Source organism: Leptonychotes weddellii, chromosome 6 (genome assembly GCF_054177405.1).
Source record: "Leptonychotes weddellii isolate Sample4059 chromosome 6, ASM5417740v2, whole genome shotgun sequence".
NCBI classification, from domain to species: Eukaryota; Metazoa; Chordata; class Mammalia; order Carnivora; family Phocidae; genus Leptonychotes; species Leptonychotes weddellii.
Genome location: NC_138374.1, coordinates 12669160 through 12689083, shown reverse-complemented (window position 1 = coordinate 12689083; position 19924 = coordinate 12669160). Strand labels below are relative to the sequence as shown.

The 19924-nt window shown below is 44.8% G+C and overlaps 1 protein-coding gene across 1 annotated transcript in view; it reads left to right on the top strand.

The window, feature by feature from the left end:
- ENO4 (enolase 4) overlaps positions 1-19528 on the top strand; it is a 25255-nt gene extending 5727 nt beyond the window's left edge. Inside the window, 11 exon segments of the mRNA XM_081823061.1 lie at positions 2705-2847; positions 4946-5115; positions 5210-5341; positions 6936-6989; positions 8221-8277; positions 10353-10520; positions 12670-12795; positions 14332-14527; positions 16201-16268; positions 16801-16918; positions 19323-19528. Coding sequence (XP_081679187.1) covers positions 2705-2847; positions 4946-5115; positions 5210-5341; positions 6936-6989; positions 8221-8277; positions 10353-10520; positions 12670-12795; positions 14332-14527; positions 16201-16268; positions 16801-16918; positions 19323-19528 — 1438 coding nt within the window.
- Positions 19529-19924: the final 396 nt, after the last annotated feature.

Sequence of the window (19924 nt, the reverse complement as noted above, 5' to 3'; positions counted from 1 at the left end):
TTCTGAGTACAGATCCTTTGTCTCTTTGGTTAGATTTATTCCTAGGTATCTTATGGTTTTGGGTGCAATTGTAAATGGGATCGACTCCTTAATTTCTCTTTCTTCTGTCTTGTTGTTGGTGTATAGGAATGCCACTGACTTCTGTGCATTGATTTTATATCCTGCCACTTTACTGAATTCCTGTATGAGTTCTAGCAGTGAAAACCTTGTTTTTAAAATGTGCCTGTGTGAGGCGACGTCAGTCCTCTCCACTTCTTTTCCATGCGTAGGATTCAGTAAAAGTTTCAATAGTTTCTCAGGAAAAGCATTAAGTGAAGAACCCAGATGGTGTCCTTTCTGTCCCCCCCCCCCCCACCTCATATGCCACCTTTGAGGGCTTCATACTCTTTCACGGAGTCCCAATGGGTGATGCTCATGGTCAGTCCTCCAACCACAAACTGGTTTTGCATGCTTTGCCCACAGGTTGACTTTAACACGTGAAAACCAAGGAAGTGGTTGCTAGGGCTGCATCAGGATTGTTCAGTGCCCAGCCAAGGAAGGGTTAACGTTACTGTTCCTTTTGTGCAAGTCCAATGCCACAAGCCTCTTGGCCAAGCAAAAGTCAACTGGATTCTGTCTTCCTCTAAGCTCCACCACTTGCTTAATTACACAGAACATCACATTTTAGTTTGCTTCAGAGTTGGATCATAACCTTTATAAAAATATTTTTTCAAATTGTTTTTGGTTTTCTGGGGTTTTTTTTTGTCTTCTCATCTGCTGCGATCATATTCCTAATTTTATTTCCCAACGTAGTTTTTCCAGACCTTCTACTTTATTACATTCCTTTTCTCCTGGAATTTTTCTTCCTCAAACCTCCCATCTGGACTGGTTCCTCTCTAGCCTACTACAGAGATGCTTTATCATCCTCCTACTTCCTCAATCCCATATCTTCGTCTTTCTTGACTTGCTGGATTACATCCTTTAATTATTTTTTAAATTTTTTCTTTAAATTCAATTTAGCTAACATATACTGTATTATTAGTTTCAGGGATAGAATTTAGTGATTCATCAGTTGCATATAACACCCAGTGCTCATCACATCACGTGCCCTCCTTAATGCCCATCACCTAGTTACCACATCCCCCCATCCACCTCCCCTCTGGCAACCCTAAGTTTTTTTCTAGAGTTAAGAGTCTCTTATGGTTTGCCTCCCTCTCTATTTTCATCTTATTTTATTTTTCCTTCCCTTCCTCTATGTTCCTCTGTTTTGTTTCTTAAATTCCACATGAGTGAAATCATATGGTATTTGTCTTTCTCTGACTCACTTATTTCACTTAACATAATACCCTCCTCTAGTTCTATCCCTGTTGTAGCAAATGGCAGGATTTCGTTCTTTTTGATGGCTGAGTAGTATTACATTGTATATATAAACCACATCTTCTTCATCCACTCATCTGTCGATGGACAACTGGGCTCTTTCCATATTTTGGCTATTGTGGACATTGCTGCTATAAACATCAGGGTGCAGGTATCCCTTCAAATCACTACGTTTATATCCTTTGGATAAATACCTAGTTGTGCGATTGCTGGGTCGTAGGATAGTTCTATTTTTAACTTTTTGAGGAACGTCCGTATTGTTTTCCAGAGTGGCTGCACCAGTTTGCATTCCCACCAACAGTGTAGGAGGGTTCCCCTTTCTCTGTATCCTTGCCAAGATCTGTTGTTTCCTGAGTTGTTCATTTTAGCCATTCTGACTGGTGTGAGGTGGTACCTCATTGTGGTTTCGATTGGTATTTCCCTGATGCCGAGTGATGTTGAGCACGTTTTCATGTGTTTGTTGGCCATTTGTATGTCTTCTTGGGAGAAATGTCTGTTCCTGTCTTCTGCCCATTTCTATTAGATTATTTGTTCTTTGGGTGTTGAGTTTGATAAGTTCTTTATAGATTGTGGATACTAGTCCTTTATCTGATAAGTCATTTGCAAATATCTTCTTCCATTCCAGGTTGCCTTTTAGTTTTGTTGACTGTTTCTTTTGCTGTGCAAAAGCTTTTTATCTTGATGAAGTCCCAATAGTTCATTTTTGCCTCTGGCGATGTGTCTAGCAAGAAGTTTCTGCAGCCCAGGTCAAAGAGGTTGCTGCCTGTGTTCTTCCCTAGGATTTGGATGGATTCCTGTCTCACATTTAGGTCTTTCATCCATTTTGAGTTTATTTTTGTGTGTCCCTTTTGGGACTTCTCAGAGGTTTTTTTTGCTTTGTTTTGTTGTTGTTGTTGTTGTTGTTTTTAACTATTTAAGGCTTCCTTCCCACCAAAAAAAGAAAAAACGAAAATGAATTCTTGCCCATTATACTATATATTTCACTGTCTATTCTTGGCTCATTTTTCTTTTGATGGTCATTTATTCAAAAAGAAAATCCAGTAGCCCTTAATCAAATTATATATTCAAAGTTTACTTTAAATATATAAACAAATAAGCTCAAATAAAAAAAAAACAAGCACTTAAAATCTTTAAACCTTTATTTCCAGGCCAAAATTAATTTCAGCTCTTGAACACAGTTTTGTAACAGCATCATTATTTTGGGGCCCTGGAAAGTGAAGCTGATTTGTTTTTAAGTAGCTAAAAAAGCAGAGTTAATTGTTGAAACATAGTGAATGGAAGTCAGCACTGAAACTGACCAAAATTATGAGTGATATTCACTGTAAAGCCATATTTTCTTGCCATGAAGGACATTCTTTGAAAATAAAGTACGAGAAGACAAAGAGAGGAGAGACCTGGAAAGGGGCCTGGAAGACCCAGCGGTGCTCATCCCTTCGTCTCTACCACCACCACCTCCTCCTCCCGCAGCCAAAAAAAGGGGACAAAGGCAAGGTCCGTAGCTCCTTGCAGAACCTTTGATAACTAGCGTGTGAGGAGGAAAGGCTGAAGCTCGGACTATCTTTCCAGTTAGAGTCTTTTTGCTGCAGACCTAGATTAGGCTCCCCTCTCCTTCCCGCCCCCCCCACCCCCCCCCCAGGTACCGTCCACTTCCTTGCTTGACGCTGCCATGTTGGGTGGGCAGGGGTTTACTCCATCCCACCCTCCCTTTTGTTTGTAAGGAAAAACTATTCCTTACCCAGAGGTGAGCACTTACCAAGCAAAGTGCACTGAACAGTGGCAATGCTGGGGACAGGGAAAAGGAAAGTGGCATGGGGGACCTTTAACTGCCCCCCAAAATATTCATTAGCTCATCAAAAGCCACTCCATATTATAAAGATTAGCGATATCCTTTGGTATGAATAACCAACATTTTCTCAGTCCTATTAATAACATATTAATAAAAGTTTTCTTGGGGCGCCTGGGTGGCTCAGTCTGTTAAGCATCTGCCTTCGACTCAGGTCAGGATCTCAGGGTCCTGGGATTGGAGCTCTGCATCAGCTCCCTGCTTCTCCCTCTGCCCCTCGCCCCTGCTTGTGCTCTCTCTCTCTCTGTCACTCACTTTCTCTCTCTCAAATAAATAAAATCTTTTAAAAAAAAGTTTTCATTGGAAGATTTTCCTATTTTAAAGCAAATAATCAAAGTTATTATGGCCCTTTGTTCCATGCTTTCCAACATATTGTGAACTTCAGCCCCTCTAGTATGTTAATTCTGGAGCTGCTGCTAGTATTGTAAATAGAGTTCTATGTCTTTCCAACAGGCATCTTGAGGGCATGAATCATGTCTCATTCAATTTAGCACCACCAGGGCCTAGCATGATGCCAAAGCATAAAGTAAACATCCAATAAATATGGGTTCCCTTGAATAAGAAGGCACCAGAACCAGGAAGGGGATCAAAGAGACCATGGAGACACGGTTTCTTATTTCCTAGATTCAGATGCTGAGGCCCAGGGAGGGAAGGAGAGTCTCCCAAGGCAAAAGAATCATGTAAGACCCATCTCTATGAACGGGGGGATGGCCGCTGCTGAATCACAGCTAGAGATGCACAGAGGGTGTTCGTTTGGCGGTTGCTGCTGCCTGACAGAACTCGGAGCGTAAGGGAAGGGACGAAGGAGGAGGGGACAGGAATTTGCTAAACCTTTACTACGTGTGATGGGGTTCCGTGCCTTATTCCACTTGGCTTACCTGCCTGACGCAGGCCAGCAGCTGGGGGAGGGGCATGGTGTGGCACCTGAGCAGGCTGGGTGGCTGGGAACAAATGAGTGTGAAAGGTGGGTGAGGCCGAGGGTGGGTGGCCGGATCTGGAAGCCATTTCTAATACAACGAGGCATCTGTTTGGGGCTGGCCAGCAAGCTTACTAGTTAGATACCCACGCATGAAGAGGCGTGTTCAATAGAAAGCTGGATACACAGGAGCTATGGTGGGTGTAGAAAACAAAGGACTTGGAATTCAAAGACTCTCCAGATCTTCTTCATTCACTTTCTGTTGGATATCGGGCAAGTCTCTTGACCCCTCTAAGCCCTAGTTTACTTCTATGTGAATGTGGGATAACAGTACTTGCCCTTTTATGATTGTCGAAGGAGTTAATACCGAATGTCTGAGAATTTCTTGGAGTGGCAAAATCCATGGCTACGGATGACTTGAACATTCGGGAGCCGTAAGTGAAGTCACACAGAAACTTCTTGGGGGGTTGAGGTGGAGAACATGTTCTCCCCAGCCTCAGTTTCCCCCCTTTCTTTACTCTGGGCCTTCACATCTGTAAGCAAAGCATTAAAAAAATATAGTTTTATCGGGCGCCTGGGTGGCTCAGTCGTTGGGCGTCTGCCTTCGGCTCAGGTCATGATCCCAGGGTCCTGGGATCGAGCCCCGCATCGGGCTCCCTGCTCTGCGAGAAGCCTGCTTCTCCCTCTCCCACTCCCCCTGCTTGTGTTCCCTCTCTCGCTGTGTCTCTCTCTGTCAAATAAATAAATAAAATCTTTAAAAAATATATATATAGTTTTATCATAGTCAAACGTCCTTGAAAGGAATCTTTTATCCCTGTTTTTCCCTCCAGGGAGGAATGATACTTTTACAGAGAAACCCATTGTGCCCCCAGAATCCGTTGAACCTGTACTGAATGGCAGCATGGCCATAGGGGCCGTGTCACTCGCTGTGGCCAAAACCAGTGCCATCCTGGACAATAACCCCCTCTACTTAAATATCGCATTACTGAAGCACCGTCAGGTCAGTGTCCATTGTATTCCATTACAAGGACCCGGGAGCATCTCAACGCCAGTGAACTGTGTTTCTTGTTTCTCTGTGCTTTTCCCTCTCCCAGGAACAGCCCACAGAGCTAACTCTACCTTTGCCCATGGTGTCTCTGGTCAGCTGTGGGAAGTCATCACCTGGGAAGCTGAATTTAATGAAAGAAGTGATTTGTATACCCCATCCTGGATTAACAGCTAAACAAGTACCTTCTATTATCTCACACTACTTTTTCTTTTTCTTTTTCTTTTTTTTTAAGATTTTATTTATTTATTTAGAGAGAGAGCATGAGCAGGGGGAGGGGGAGAGGGAGAGAGAGAATCTCAAGCAGACTCCTGGCTGAGCATGGAGCCCAACATGGGGCCCGATCCCAGGACCCTGAGATCATGACCTGAGCCGAAAACAAGAGTCGGACACCCAACCGACAGAGCCACCCAGGTGCCCCTCACACTACTTTTTCTTAAAAAAATAAATAATAATAATAATAATAATATTCCATCATCGAGGAGCCTTTAGTGTAGGTCCCCAAGGCTTATGACACCAAGGGAGGGAGAATTAAAGATAAAATGAAAAAAAATATTTTAGGAAATCAGAGAAGCAGGAAAAAAGCAAAACCTCAAATACAAGGGGCACATTTAAGCCACCTTCGATCTCTGGTTCCCCTCGGCACTGACTCGTGCCAGTGGCTCACCAAGGAGCCCTGGGTGAGCAACTTGGCAGGCTGGATAGTGCTGGAAAGCTGTTATCTGGGGGAGTCGAGGCATCTTTATTTACTGGCCAAGGCACTGTGGTGGCAGCAAGAGGAAGCTGGCTCTTTCCTAAAAGCCAGTTCTGTTCAGGAAGAGCTCCAGGGCCGACCAGACTGCCTGGCACGAAAGAGAGGTTCAGTGCATGCTTCTAGAATGAAGGAATCCTAAGTTGCCTCTTTATACTTATTTGTTCTTCACTGGCCTGAATGAGCCCCTATGCCCTCTTTAAATCTTCATGAAATATTCTACCAATTAGGCGTTAGGAAGAACTTACGTTCATGTTCTGTAGTGGATGTTTTCAGAAAAAAGTACAGGAAGTTCCATCCCCTCTGGTAATACATTGAGTGATATTTTTAACCTAAGCTAGTGAGAATCATTTTTTTCTTCAATCTCAAGATAATTTCTTCATGATAAAGAATTCTTTTTTAAAGAGAATAACCATTACCTCACGATGCACCGATTGTGGAACAGTAGGACTTCAGAGCTGGCTCACCATCCGTCAGATCGTGTTCAGACCCTAGCACCAGGATCTTTCCTGCAGTTACGTTCTGTTGTGCTATTCGGGTACCAGAGTACTTGGCATGCCATCCTTTATTTCTCTCCATATGCAGATCCCACAATCATCAGAATATACTTTTCTATTTTTTTAAGTGACAGCAGCTTTATACTGATTCAAACACTGTCATGCAGAATCCCTTGGTGACCTATGACATGTATTGCAAAAGGGTTGGTCAAGAGGCTATGAAAGACAATGAAGCTGACTTGATCCAACCAACTGAACCAATCAGTCCTGAACAATGAAGAAAGGATACTGAGAAGAGCCTCATTCATATCCAACCAAATAAAAATTGAGGGCTGAAGATTAACATTTCGTCTTCTGATTTTGTAGACCACATCTAATCTACTAACCAGGATACCTTATCAGGGACCCTACAAATATTCAGTTAGAAATAGCCAGTGTGTGCTGTAAGTTTTTATATTTAAGGTTTCTAGACTACAGTTGTGGAAGATCACGGTTATTTTACTAAATCACGGTTATTTTACTTACAGGGTGTGGAGATGCTTCTGGAAATTCAGAAACAAATTAACAAAACAATTGAAATGGTATGTAAAGAGAATCTATGGTATCTAATTGCTGATACTGACATCTCCTAGGATACAAATTATACTTCATTATGAAATTAACTCAATATTGTTGTTACTGATATGTAAAATGTATTCATTTGCCTTAGGTTTTTCATACGAGCCAAGCATATACGTTCCTTCATTGGCCATGGATCCAGTTTCTAACGGCACTTGACAATCTCATCAGCTGGCTCTATGCTAAGATCATCCCTTAGGATTCGCAAAGAAAGGATTTGGTCCCTAGGATGTGCGAGGCAGTTCAGTGTAATAGTTAAGGCACAGGCTCTGGTGTCTACTTAGAATCCCGGTTGGGCAAACGGGAGCCTTTGGCCAGGCAGCCCTCGAGGGGGGAAGCCACAGCGGCAGGACAATGACAGTATGAGTCCCTGGTTGTGCCCGTGTTTGTCTTGTTCACCACTATATGTCTCCTGCCCTGCACATTGATTTGCTTCCCGAGCGTGGTATTTTTACCAGGGGATAGAAAGTGCAGCTGACTCCACAGTGCAAAAAAGCAGGAGAACTGTATTTGCATGTACTCAAGTGTGAGCCCTGCTGATTCTTGACAAGCATGCCCCAGTTTACAGAGCCAGGAAATGCTGGGTATTAAAATGCATCCTTTAAAGGCTGAATCCTTGCTCCAGAACGCTGTCAACACCCCACGTTGTGGGTATTGAAAATGACCAATCATCTTTGGAAAGTATCTTTGCTTCTCATCTCAAATGACATTACACATACCAGATTCATCAGATTTAATGACCTTTGGTTGTTTCCAAAAGTCAAATCCACCCTGCGGAGAAAGTGTTTGTACCTTAACAATATTTAAAACAATATTCAAAACAGTCTAAAGGCAGATCCCACAGTGATGTTGCTCCCTGAGGGCAAGGAGGGAATGTCATAGGAGTGAATAATACTTTATTTATATGAGTAGAAATGCATTTATATGAATGGAGGCAGAATATAAGGATGAACTAAAGGGAACATGTACCTGAGTATGAGAAACAGTTTGGAGTTTTTCAAAATCGGGAGGGGCTGGTATGGTCCCTACGTGTTGGGGCGGGGCGTTGGGGGCGGTGTGTGGTGTGTGTGATTCACAGTGTGACTGGTCAGGCCCCAGAGCAGTGGGCAGGCCCTAGGACCTGAAGCTCTGCTCGCTGCTACAGGCATGTCTGAAAATGGCAAGTGATTTTTCTCTCTCTTTTCTGTCCCGCAGCCCCCTCCTCCAAAAACAGAGACCAAAAAAGGGCATAATGGAAGCAAAAGAGGTCAAGTAAGTTTATGTATTTCTTGACCACACTTCAGTATGACACAATTCATTTATATACTCCCTGCCCCTGTTCCAACCCCAGTCACGGTGCTCCAGGAGCAGGGCTAATGCACTCGGAAACTACACAGTCATGCTCCTCCAGGAGCACTAAACCCGATGACCCCAGAGCTGGAATGTCATTCTGCCCCACCTCTCTGGCCAGAGGCTGCCGGGCCAGCAGTTGTCTCTCCGTCGGACAGCTCAGAGGGTGTGCAGAAGCATTTATGAGTCCAATATAATAGATTATAGCTGAAACTTGATAGGTGAAGTGTTGGGGAAGGTGAATCTCTGCTAACCAGCTGAAAGGCATATAGAAAGCTTTTGATTTTAATCTTACCCCTACCAAGTAAGAGAGAAACAAAAGGCACAAAGTGATAGCCATTTCTTTCTTTGGGTCCTGAAAAGGCACCCAAGCACCATTTCAGATGGACCATTCCTGGAGCTCAGATTTTGTCGGTAGCCTCAGACAAACAGTTATTGTCCAAATTGGCCAGGGTGGCTTCAAGAGCCTTAGGAAACCATCTCTACCTGATCAGACAACAGCTTTGGTGACTGTGGGTGCTCGGGCAGATACACCACTTAGATGCCTGAACTTTCAACAATATAGTTGGAATAACCAGTAAGAATCCTGGAGACAATGCAAGTGGCAATGGGGCTAGTAAAGATGAAAAGTTAAACTCCTCCTCAACACTGGGAGAGAGAAATGTGTGAACAAACACACCAGAAAGTTAAGTACCTGACGGCTGTATCTGTTGGGATGAGCACAACGCTCTGAAGTTAGACCCCTCAAGAGAGCCAGGGCACGATGACCAAGTAACCAAGTGTCAGCGACGTCCGCCTCATTCCAGCAGGTTGTCCTTTGTGTTCTGAGAAACTCAGACCAGGATCAGCCCTTCCCATGATCAGCTTTCCTTTTTTTTTTTCTGTTAGAAACAGGTTAAATGGTAGATTCTAGGGAGGCAGCCACTACCAGTTAAGAGGCATGAACTCTGGAGCTAAACTTCCTGGATTAAAATCTGTTCCAAGTTACTTACCGCTCTGTAAAATGGGATAATAATAGTACCTGCTTCAGGGGGTTGATATAAGGAGTAAATGTATTTATGGAAAGTGTTTAGAACAGTAACTGGCATTTAATAAGCTCTAAATAAGTGATGCTTTTATAGCTTAGAAGACTCTCACAAAACTCAATTGATACACGGCAATTTCCCCACCTATTCCTTTGCCAAATAAAGGGTTCCTGTCCCTGACATTAAGAATGTCAGGTGGTTCTTATAATTAACTAGTGCGATCAGCAGAGAAATGGGGTATTTCTATCTAGGTAATGTTTGCCCTCAAGCTTGGCGTGCATGCGCACACACACCCTTCAGAATCACTGATAGTGCTTCAAATGTGTTATAATTCATAGTGGCAACTTACGAGGAGGGCACGTCAGGGCTGACCTTGCACCAGAAACACATGGCTGCCTTTCCCTGGGCTGCTCTGGGTGCCAAACCTTCTTCCACGGAAATCCATCCGCAGTGCTGCATTGTTTTAGCAGAGATCTTCTACCCTTATTCAAATAAAACCTTTCCTGAAGGAGGGTTCCCTGTTCACACTTATACTCTTCAAAAGGAAAATAGAACACAGGAAAGAGCAGGTTTGGAAGTGGATGGAGGAGGACAGAGGTAAGGACAGGCCAGACAGACATTTACAAGGACAGCCTGGAGTTTCACCCACTTTGGGGTTGCGGCTCAGGCCAGCCTGTGTACAGTGACACAGCTGATCAAGACATTATACAGGCACACCAGAGAGAAAAGAGTGTGCCCAGGTCAAGCCTGAAACCTGGAGGTAGGAAAATTACTCCAGACACTTTGGGCAATCATATGCCCAAAGGTCACGCAGAGATGAGGGACACCCGGACATAAGGGTAAGGCAGACTCAGAGGACCACATGTTCAGAGCGCTGTGTCTGGTTGTCAGCAGTGCCTAGTTTATAACCAGGAAGCTCCAGGACCTTTACTGCTCTCTATTTATATGCATCATTTGCTTTCGGTCTTATAGCAGCCCATCATTGGCAAGATGTCCCATCTTGGCTGTTTGACCGTTAATTCTGACACCATAGAGCAGCCGCTTGTCCTAATACAAGGCATCTGTGCGAGCCTGGGGCTGGACATGGGCACAGACCTGCACCTAGCCATCAACTGTGCTGCACAGGAGCTCATGGATTATGTAAGTTTCTGCTCCAGGACACTTACTTTTTTGTTGGGTCCCGTTATTTTTAAATTAGAACTCAAAAGAAGCATGTATCTGAATATTTTCCAAACAGATCCTATTGCTTTTATTAATATTGTGTGAGGGTTCCACATATAAATGGAGTCGAGAAAGCCAGGTTAGCTAATGACCAGAAAATAACGTAACCATGTAAATTTTAAAAATTAACAGAAAATGTCAAAATAATTACACACAGAAATTCTGTAACAAAAATTGCTAAAATGGGTCGCTTACATTGCAATTGTGAGAGCTATTGAAACTAACAGACTGGTATGTTCTGCTGAGTTCACTCATTTGGCCGGTAGATGCTGAACTTGTCGAGCATGGAAAATGGATCCGTTGTAACTGTAACTTGGTAAGCCTTCTGGCCAAGTAAGTGATTCTGAGTTTCTGCTGTGACTCACTTTTTAAATATAAAAATATTTCCAAGTTGTTGACATTTATGGAGAATATATTTTTATCCAGCTAAGCCCATCCACAGTGTTATCCACAGCCTGGGTTAGGAGGACAGAGCTTTAGCGATGAAACTTCACCCGGAGATGACACCACGGGGGGGGGCAATTATTTACAAAAGAATGGAAAATGGGTTCATTTTTTAAAAGCTGCAGTCCTCACTTCCTTAGGATAACAGAGCGGCAGTTAACCTTTCAACCTGGGAAGCTGGCATATTCGCAAAACTGTTAAAAGTTGTCTGTCTTCTACACATACTTCCCTTTTTCGAATACACAAATGCAGAGCCTGTGTTGTATACAATGCCCAGCGTGTTGACATACATTTGTGGTGACTTGGTAATCAAGGTCAAATTCGGGGGACGTGGCCAAAGACAATTCCGCTTTAATTCGCAATTCTTTTAACTTCAAAGGAAAACTTGAACAGCATATAAGAACCCTAAGTTTCAGCTGACTTCTAAGCCCTTTTAACTTTTCTAAAGATACTACATGCATGAAGGCATGTTTAATGTAATTTCCTATTCTCCACATAATGATTGGTTCCTAGACATACTATTACGAAAAATAATTGCATGTTTTCATCAGCAACGTATACCAAGAACTATGAATATACTGACTGCTAGTGCTGGGCTGGAATGGGTATTTTTTGCTTATATTCAGTGAAATGCATTAGCTTGATATCAGATAATTCTTACAATGTTAATTCAACGTCATTGGCATTTCTTTACTGACAAGATAGGATTTTCAAGGTTTTGCAGTAAAGAAACTAAAAGTTCTGGCTGCTTTTTAATCTGAGAAAAGTATAAAATCCTTTCAAGTATGGATTTCTTTGGAACCTGCTCAATTCCAATGGGATCCATTCCATCAGTAGCCATAGCAGGAAGGCGTTAGCAAACCAGTCATTCTGTTCCCTCCTGCCTCCTTCCCGGTACCTGAATAACCCAGGGGCATCCCTGAACACAGACTTGGAAATCCGTGCTAGGTTTTGCAGACAGACGACACTCGATCCTTGAGCCCCGTTTACTTCCATTCTTGATGACGGGGGTTGCTTTCCAGACTTCAAATGAATGGAGTTGACCTAGAACTCCTTCGGGACCATATGGGTACTGGTAGAGCGTGCACACTACCTGAGAAGGAGATGCCTTCACATGGGTCACCGGGCATTTCAGAGTGGCTGTTCGTATCTCCAAAGCCTCACCCTGCTTTCAAATTTTAGGATATTCGCGGTGCAGGAGACCAGCTGTTTGTTTACTGAGAGTGGAAAGGTGGTGGGTTCTGGTGAGTGGGAAGCTAGGCACTGCTGTCCTGCTTTATAAATTCATGTCATCGCCCGAGGACCCCAGCATGGCCCGTCACAAGCCTAAGTAAGAAATTAGTCCCCTGCTACTGTGTACCTGGTCTTGTGCGGAGAAGGCTTCATCTGAAGTCCGTGGGAGGAGCTCCATGGGGCATGAAGAGGAATGGTGACTTGATTTCCCCAGGCTAATATTTAACAGATATTTAAACAAAAGTACACAGATGTCTCATGGGAATACGGCCCGAAAAGAACGTTTACAGTCTTTCGTAGGCAATGAATAAACGCGAATGGGAATCCCGCCTTTCGCCTTCGAGGAATTCCTCATTTATCTTTATTTTGTTATTGTCCTTCCGCTTGCCAGAATAGAGGAAAGTATGAAGTGATGCTGGGAACACACAAAAATGCAGCGGAGATGGTTGACCTGTACGTGGATCTGATCAACAGGTTCCCTTCAATTATCGCCTTAATCGATCCTTTCAGGAAGGAGGTAACGGGAGTCACCTTGAATTTTATAACAGCACAGAGCAAAATCTCATTCTTTTGGCTTGGTCGCTGGAAACACTGCCATCTGGGCTGGGGCAGAGGGGCTTTCCTTCAGCACAGGTGAGGGGGGCACGCACCAAGCAAGCACAGAGCCCAAGCACAACGGCCTGGGAGTATGCCTGTGTGCAGAACGAACAGGCTCTTCCCGGGCACTCGGGGGAGGGGGGGGTCCCGTGTTTTCACAAGCAGCCTGGGGACGGCCGGCCAGCCACCTGCCAGTGGGCCCGTCCCACGCCCATGCTAACACGACCGGAAACTTGACCTCGGCTGGGCCCCGTGTGCCCAACCTCCATCCACTTACCACACACGCAGGGAAGTCGCAAAGCCGGATTTTTAAAAAGGTTTCACATGGCGAGGTTCTTCCATCTACTCAAGCTACGGCATCCCACGCGGGTTGTTCGCGTGCTCTCCCTGACGCTCGGAGACTCCAAAACTTAAGTTCTGGACGGTATGGCGTGGAGAGAACCATTAGATACACTGAACAGACCCGCCCTCTCGGAGATCAGGCCCGGATTTGACGGTGGGGCCCGAGAAGAGAGCTGCGTCGCGCTCGGGGTCCCAGGGCCTCGCTCAGCCACCGGTCCTGTCACCACCCGCGCCACGGCCCCACGCCCGCCGAGCCGCAACCCAGCTCTGTATCCTGTTGGCCCCTGTCTTCCAGGCCTTGTCCCCGGGCTCTGGCCTCGGCTGCTTTTCCTTTGGCAAGATGGCCTGTGTTTGGGCTGTTCTGGTGGGATAGGTCGGAATCGGGTACAGTGGCGTGGGAGACTTTGTAGACCATCAGTTAAAAAACACTAAGTCTTTCATTTCTTTCTTTCTTTTTTTTTTTTAAAGATTTTATTTATTTATTTGACAGAGAGAGACACAGCGAGAGAGGGAACACAAGCAGGGGGAGTGGGAGAGGGAGAAGCAGGCTTCCCGCCGAGCAGGGAGCCCAATGCGGGGCTTGATCCCAGGACTCTGGGATCATGACCTGAGCCGAAGGCAGACGCTTAACGACTGAGCCACCCAGGCGCCCCTAAGTCTTTCATTTCATGTGATGGTCTCCCCAGTAAAAACGAGAGTGCTGAGAAGGAGAGCCTAGAGCCCTCACAGGCTCATTTCCTTCTGTTTTCTGTTCACCAGAAAGAACAGTAGAATCTTCTGGCCAGCCAGTTGTTAGTGGTGTTATGGATAATTCAGTGGGTAGGAATAGCTTGGGTTCAAAGGACTTCAGAATTGATGTGGAGCATTTACTGTGTGTTAAACATTTTATCCATCAGATCTTTAAGCTCAAATTTAATCATTTGAAGTTTCTGTTGAATGAAGCTAGTTAATTTGTGTGGCTGTGGTTCAGGCATCATTCAGCCGCACAAACAACAGAAAACTGTTTTGTGGATCTCCGAAAGGTGTTTAACTCTGAGGAGGAGCTGTAGGGTTCCTGTTGTTTTGTGATCATGCTTAAGCCATTGTAACGATCGGCTCTTCAATATTTACCCAGGACTCCGAACAGTGGGACAGCATCTGTAATGCTCTTGGTTCCAGGTGTTACATCATTGCAGAAGCTGCATCCAAAAGCATTTCGAAACTTCTAGAGGGTGGCGACATCAGCACCCCCAAATCCAGCGGGCTGATCATCAAACATACCAACCAAACCACGATGTCTGACTTGGTGGAAATAACCAATCTTCTTGACAGTGAGTAGAAGTATAGGTCTACAAGACTCATAAGGAACTTAGCTTGGTTACACAAGGAGCCAAAAAGATGCAGTTTGTCAGTTAATAAAAAGCATGGTGTGAATCTTGGAAGAAAAGCAGATTTCCAGCCGTTTGTGAGAGCTCTACTACTGGGAGACCATTTGCAGCTAGCTCACCGATCGACTTCCCGGGGGTCCCACCACAGTCCCAGCCCAGGAGGCCCCCCCCCCCCCAAGGGGAGCCGTCCCACAGGTGTGGCTGAGGACAGTGCCCTATCAGCTTCACACCACAGGACAGTGATCCCGCTCGCCCGCCCTGAGGTTTTAAAAATTCCTCACAAGTTTCAAACTCTTTGCCAGTGTGAGGTCTGTGAACGTGCTTTGCCTTGTACCATTTACTCAGCTAACTACTCCTGATCCTCACGTCTTTCCTTAAAGGAAACCTTTTCAGATATATATGACTTTCCTGGCTTCCCCCACCCCTACCTGCTTGCTCTGAACCTCCCTCATAGCTCCCTGTACTTTCTTCTTGTAGTACTGGCCACAATTAGGTGTACGAATATTTAATGTCTGGTGGCCCCCCTACTGGACCATAGAGTCCCATGAGTTCACAGGAGTCTTTTTCAGTGCCTGAAACATGAGTAGGTCTCAGGAACTAGGCAGAAGGCTTGTGTAAGACCTGGAGCAGGGCTCAGAGCCAGGCTGGCGGCCAGGGGCCTGGGCTGGTGCCAGACAATGGCATGGAGTGTGCCTGTGTCCCTTGTCCTGCAGACGGCCCAGGTTAGGGCCCAGGGAGGGCGGTCCTGTAGGTGATCGATGGGAGGCCCCAGCCCTGGCCTTTCCTCCAGGGGCCAGCACTCAGCAGGCATGCCGTCATCCACCTCGGACTGCTACTGTAGCTCCTGCCTCAGAAACACCAAACACCGTCTCTGGAGAAAGAACCTTGGCTTGCATTCTTTGTAGACTTGGCAAACTTCAGGGGGTTCTGAGCTCCTCAAATTTGGATTAAGGACCATCAACACTGCTTTTCTAGTCAGTTAACATTCAGAACGACAGATTCCTTTGAATATAATTCTCCACGGTGAATTGCGAAATCCAGTAAGGCACATCAGCTCTCCAAATGACTCCCTTGCACTTCTCAAAGGTGCACACTTTTCTACAGTGAACATGGACAAGATGGAGTCATGTCTTACAGCTGTGGTCTTAGAAACAGGTCAACCTCATCTGAGCATTTTCCCCCTTCAGTGGTCCTGAAGGTCTTACAATTTATGGTATCTTAAATTTGATGAAATTTGGCATTCGTGTAGTATTTAGCTACACGAATCTGAGCTACTGGAAAGAGATAAACAGATAAAACCAGGGTAGTAAAAATACAAATGTTTACGTCAGAATTCTCTGGTGGTCAAATCATTGACTCTTCCCAGGAACGTTATAAATCTTGGCAAATTTTAAATTTTGGTTCCAGAGGCTCGTGTGTGTGTGTATACACATTTACACATATATACACATATATTTGTGTTTATATGCACATATATGTATACACACACATATACACGCATACATACATGTCTGTCTGTGTGTGTGCGTATATCTATATATATACATACATACATATGCCCTTATGCTCATTGTTTCCATGCCATCTAAACCTGAAAAGAATTCCTCTGCTCGCAGGTAAGAAGCGCATCGCTGTCTTTGGAAGTACAGAAGGAGAGTCGTCTGATGACAGCCTGGTCGATTTGGTAAGTACTGAAAGCTGGTCAATTGCAGAATTGCCAAAACACTGCTTTTATCACGAATTGGTATTTCAGAGAAATGCAGTCTTTGGCGGAGAAAGTCATGTAACCTTTTATGAAATAGACTTGCTTCCTCCCAGACAGCTACCTTTTGCAAAGAGCTAATCTTTGAACTTTTAAAAAGAAGAAAAATTGAAGTCCTGGGAGAATGATGAGCGCACTTAAATGGCTGGGGGGTGCACTTGCAATCTTAGCGCCTAAAATGAAGCGAGAAAGGCCACAACGTTCTTAGATAAAATCAGCGTGCTCACATGACTAGTAAAGCATCTGATATGTAGTCATGCTGTTTACCTCTTGCCACTCTCGGTCTGCAAGCAGGCCACCTTACCTACATAAAGATAAAATACAAAGTTGTAAGAGAAAAACCGAAACAGCACAGTGCCAGTGCCCTTTCTCCCTAAAGAGCTGTTTGTATCTTAGCAAAACGTGAGTTCTTGTTTAATATCAATTTTGTCCCCCCACTCCTACCCCCCTGAAGGCCATCGGACTCGGTGTCCGGTTTATCAAGTTGGGAGGTCTTTCTCGCGGCGAGCGGGTAACTAAGTACAACCGCCTTTTTACTATAGAGGAAGAACTTGTCCAGAATGGAACACTGGGTACGTGCGGCTTTCTTGTTTTGTTTTCACTTAGCCATGAATAAGAGAACAAAGATTGGAAGAAGGGGAATAGGAGGCCCTCGGCAGGAGGGCAGGGGAATCCAAAGACTATAACTAAGTGCTGACAAAACTAGGGTGGCATTTGCCACAATGTGCATTGTTTTCTTAATGGATCATCTATTTACCTGGATGTTTCAAACTCTGGCCCTTCTTCTGGATGAATAAGCTGCATGGTGCTTTTCAATAGAATTAATTGATTGGAATCTCCAAGCCTACCTTTTGTTATGGTCCAAATTATAGCTAAGGTCTCTCTGACAGCCCCTGAAAAGCTAAAGGCAGATGTTTTCCTGACGATTCTTGAAAACAACTCCTTGTACTTAAGCAGACAGCATGTTAAGTTTAACGTCATAATAAGGCTGTGGTCTCGAGAGAAACGAACCAATCATTTAGGAAGTCAAACCTCTGCAAATTTGCATGCATAGAAGGCAACTTGTGTACTGGCTAATTGGAGAAAAATAGCCCAAAGATGCATTTTTACCCTTCACAGGGCTGTGATGGCCAAAAGCAGGTGCAGAGCACACAGAGGTATTTAAAGAGACCAAGTTATTGTCTTTGTAATTCTAAAAATAGTTTGCATTTTACGATAGAATAAACAAATCACTATGCTGGGAAAAAAGTGTTTAAGTAGTATTGACAAAGTATGAAATTTTCTTGGATGCTATACCTGAAATCTATTAAATGATAAACGTATTAGGGCCTGTTCTGTAGGGCAAACCAGTTCTTGCATATGACAGCAAGCAAGTAGTCCTATGTGGGGCCTCAGGATATACATTGAAAAAATAAAGAAGCCAATAGAAATTGTAATTAGGAATTTGTCATGTTTAACATATGTCATGACCTTGAAACACACCCTAAGCGTCATAGAAAATAAAAATATAATTGAGAGATTCTTTTAGAGCAATCAAAAGTTAGTCTGTGTTGTTCAGTGTGTGACACAGGGCTTGTTTTTTCAAATAGGTAAAATTACGTTGTTCCTACGTATTACCTGGTGGGTTTTTTGTTTTTTTTTTTAATGTCATCCTGACTTGTGAAAGCCTTAAGTTCCTAAATGGCCCATCACATTTCCAGCCAGACTTCACCACAAGAGAAACAGCAGCTTCCAGGCATCAGAAAGGATAGTGACCCGGAGGCCCAGCCCCTCCCTCGGGGCCAGAGCCAAGCCTTGGGCATTCTGGACTAGATTAACAGATTACAGGCATGCGTCATTTCATTGCACTTTGCTTTACTACTCAGATACTGCATTTTGCGGAGATTTTTTTTTTTTTTAAGATTTTATTTATAGAGAGAGAATGAGAGACAGAGAGCATGAGAGGGAAGAGGGCAGAGGGAGAAGCAGACCCCCCGCCGAGCAGGGAGCCCGATGTGGGACTCGATCCCGGGACTCCAGGATCATGACCTGAGCCGAAGGCAGTCGCTTAACCGACTGAGCCACCCAGGCGCCCTCAGATACTGCATTTTGTACAGAATGAAGGTTTGTGACAACCCTGCGTCGAGCAAATCGCTGGGCACCATTTTTTCCAACAGCATTTGCTCACTTCATGTCTCTGTGTCTTGTTTTAGTCATTCTTGCAAAAAATGATGATCAGTGGTTCGCTGAGAGCTCAGATGATCGTTAGCATTTTTTAGCAATGAAGTATTTTTATTTAAGGTAGGCACATTGTTTTAGACATAATGCTATTTATTGCACACTTCACAGACTACAGCATAGTGTGAACCTAACTTTTATATACATTTAAAAACCAAAAAATTCTCAAGACTTGCTTTATTGCAGTGGTCCAGAACCACACCGACGGGATCTCGGAGGTGTGCCTGTGATGAGAATTTCTCTGTCACTGGCCTGCGGTCAGTACACCCTATTGACAGTGGTCGATAAATGGGAAGGGGACCAAGAACTGGAAAGACAGATCTCCCCACTGAGAGAAGTAGGAAATCCTGTAAAAGCTCAGCTATTAACTGAGCACTGTCACTGCCCACCTGGACCCGACTGGAACTGAGTCTGCAGTCGTCCGCGTGGGAATGCTTAGTTGGCGATGGTCTGTACTCACGTAGTGGACTGGCCTCTCCTCTCCCTCTGCTCCTCTTCCGCTAAGCCTCTGCCCAAAGTCCACTGCACACCAAATGTTCCAGAGGGCACCATGCAGACCGAGCAAAACAAGTGTATTGCACAGTTAATGTCTGAGCAAAGTCAGGCCCAGTTCTAAATGGTCCCGGGACCTTTTCTAATGGTGAGGGGACACCTCTGGGCAGTTCTGAAGATAGTCTCCTTTATGTCACAGAACAAAAAACATCAAACTCGGCACCACTGGATTTGACACTAAACTTTATTGTTGTTGTTGTTGAATAGGTTTCAATGAAGAACACACATTTTTTCCCTTGAATGACGAAGCGGAAAAGGGGACCGAGGCACCCGAGGCTGCGGCCACCGTGGCTGGTGAGCCGCCCGAGCTCCTGGAGCCCGTCTTCCCCACAGAAGTGATGGAGTCATCGGCCAAAGCATGAGCGTCTTCTGGACAGGGCTGGGGACACCCCGGCTTTTGGCCACACCGCTAGCATGAGACCCCCAGAACCCCAGTGTGTCCTCACGTGAGGCTTTGCTCTAAAACATCCCTAACCAGCGTGCTCTTTTTATTCTTGTGATTTCACTGTTTGGTGACATTGATATGTAGTGTTTCTGCCCGAAATTACACCTGTGAGCTGTCTTCCAGACATCCCATTTCCATGGGGCTTTCGTTTGTGTACCAGCTCTCCTGTCCCCTTGGGGAGCCACGACCTAGGAAAAGAGTCCAGTACCTCTGTTGCTGAGCACACACTCGGTGCCCGAAAGCACAGGCACATTTTTGTGGCCAGCCTCATGCAGGAAGAAGTGTGAGAACTTCAGCTTTTTTAACAGCCAAACAGCTGCTTCTTACTTCCTTACCCTTAATTCCCTTTTCCCTGATTCCCTCC